We start from the raw sequence: 2247 nt of genomic DNA, 5'->3' as shown, positions 1-2247 counted from the left end.
ATATATATATATATATATATATATATATATATATATATATATATATATATATATATATATAATTAATTTTCTTACAACTTAAAAATCTCATTATTAGAAAATTTTGGGTAATAGAAAAAATTTGTTTGCATTTTTAATTCACAACATAAAAATATTATATAGATAAGATAATTTGATCTATTTATTAAAAAAATTTTTTTCGTAGACCAGTGTTATTATTAATTTTTGATTTCTCATGTCTCTTTCGCGAAATGCAGTCAAGTACTGGTTGCGGTGGCGCGGTTACGCAATAATCACAGCCGAAAGACAGTATTTTCGTGTCGGTTTCCTCTGGTATAAGTGGACGGGACTGTAACAAACAGATGAAATGTAGAACGCCGCGATATTACGCGAGATGTTGCGCGACTGGCCCATGGAATACGATCACTAATATGTTTGCCAATTCAATTATTTTGTATATAACATTATATTATATGTGTAATTGCATCATGTGTCCGCATCAATTACACATAAAATGTTGTTATGTTTCAGCATTGACAGTGAGATTTCTGACGAGGAGGTACATCGGAGAATACGATCACCAATCAGGTGAGAAAAATTCCGATGCGCGCTGCGAGGCTAATCGAAAAGTTCCGAAACTGTCATTCCGAATCTGATCCTGCCACGGTATCATAAGAACAGTTTTCTCCTCCAAGTATATCTCCTTTCACAGTCTATACATATCTTGTAGCGCATCACCTCGCGAGCTACTCGAAAGCAAACTTTTTCATCGTCCTCCTTCGGAAAGCGGACTTTCATCTCTTCGTCAGAGAGAAAAATGCCTTTCCTCGCCGAAAATTCCGTTCTCCGTCGAGTCAGAAGCGTGAAGAGAACTCGGAATAACCGCACTTTCTGAAGTATAATCAGTATATTCTTCGCCGAAATACTATAGCTTATAACTGGTGGTTTATAGCACTGTGAACAATAAAATCTCGCTGAAAGGATCAGTTAATAGTAGCGACTGTGCCAAGTACTAACGGAGTTTGCAAACACACAAACAATGTCATCGCACGCACAGCACATGGCAGTCGTTAATTCTATCGCCATAAACGTAAAAAGTGGACTTAATACAGCGTATAATGAATTTACAGATTTTGCAGTGTCATTTTACTTTCATCGTCACTGAGACGATGCATTAAATTGGGAGTGTTTTCACTGAAAATCAGTGAATACTCACTCATCGTCGGTGAAATAGTTTTCTTACTGATTCAATCGGAAACACTGATTCACTTTAAGAGAATAATGACAAGTGCGGCGGTAAAACTTTTCAATCGACTTCTGTAGCATAACGTCGACTTATCGAAACACTTAACTTACAGAACGTGACGTATGCGCGATAAAACCTACAACAAAATGACATGCCATTCTGAAAAACTGCCAACAACTGTAATCCGCTTCTAAGGCCGCGTATATTCCCCCTGCGCATACCTCAGTGCGCGTCTGGTCTAAATTTATCGAAGACGAATTTGACACTAGACAGGACGGGTGCTAATGCGAGGTTGATACTCGAACTCGAAACTCTTCGTTTTGTACAAATACAGACGCGGTCGTAGACAGAAGAGAAGCACGTGCCGAGTTTTAGAGCTCTAAATTAAGTCTGATCCGAAAGCCTATTTAAGGAGGTTGTAAATGAGTTCGTCAAGAATTCATTGAAGCTTGCACTGCATATAAATTGAAGTATTATCTGATTTTTCTTATGCAATTAGAAAAAGATTGATCGTCCGAAAGTTGAGATATTTAAAAGCAAAGCTTTCAGGGTTGCGAGTAATTAACACTCCTAGCATATAACTTATGTATACCTATTTATATTTATATTTATTTATATTTATATCTTAGAAGAAAGGAAATAAGAATAAAGAGGAGTACTGAAAAATTGATTGTATTATACATATATTATAAGGAAAGTCGTAAAATTGTAATATAATGATGTGGTAACGTTGTGTGAATGCAGAAATTTTTAAACAAAATTTGAAAACGATTTGACCGATTGTAGATTTAGTGTTAAATACTTTTAAAATAATTATCGTGTTTAATTGATGGTTAATATGATGCAATTCAATTGGCAATCATTTAATTGACGATTGATCTTAACAAATTCAACTGAAGACTGTTAGTGCATCTCTGTTAAATCAACTGATGTACAAATGAAACATTAATAAGAAAAATAAACTAATAATTTTTTTCGTATTTGAAATATCATGTATGCAC

General features: G+C 34.7%; 1 protein-coding gene across 1 annotated transcript in view; it reads left to right on the top strand.

Annotated features, from left to right (window-relative positions):
* The window catches only part of LOC116853580 (tyrosine 3-monooxygenase), a 41725-nt gene that overhangs the window by 37199 nt on the left and 2279 nt on the right, over positions 1-2247 (top strand). Inside the window, 1 exon segment of the mRNA XM_032834705.1 lies at positions 532-588. Within this exon segment, the coding sequence (XP_032690596.1) occupies positions 532-588 (57 nt within the window).

This window comes from Odontomachus brunneus, unplaced genomic scaffold, assembly GCF_010583005.1.
Source record: "Odontomachus brunneus isolate Ranch 3 - 2012 unplaced genomic scaffold, Obru_v1 Obru_scaffold_364, whole genome shotgun sequence".
NCBI lineage: Eukaryota > Metazoa > Arthropoda > Insecta > Hymenoptera > Formicidae > Odontomachus > Odontomachus brunneus.
The sequence above is the reverse complement of the archived record's forward strand: the minus strand, read 5'-3'. Positions and strand labels throughout refer to the sequence as shown.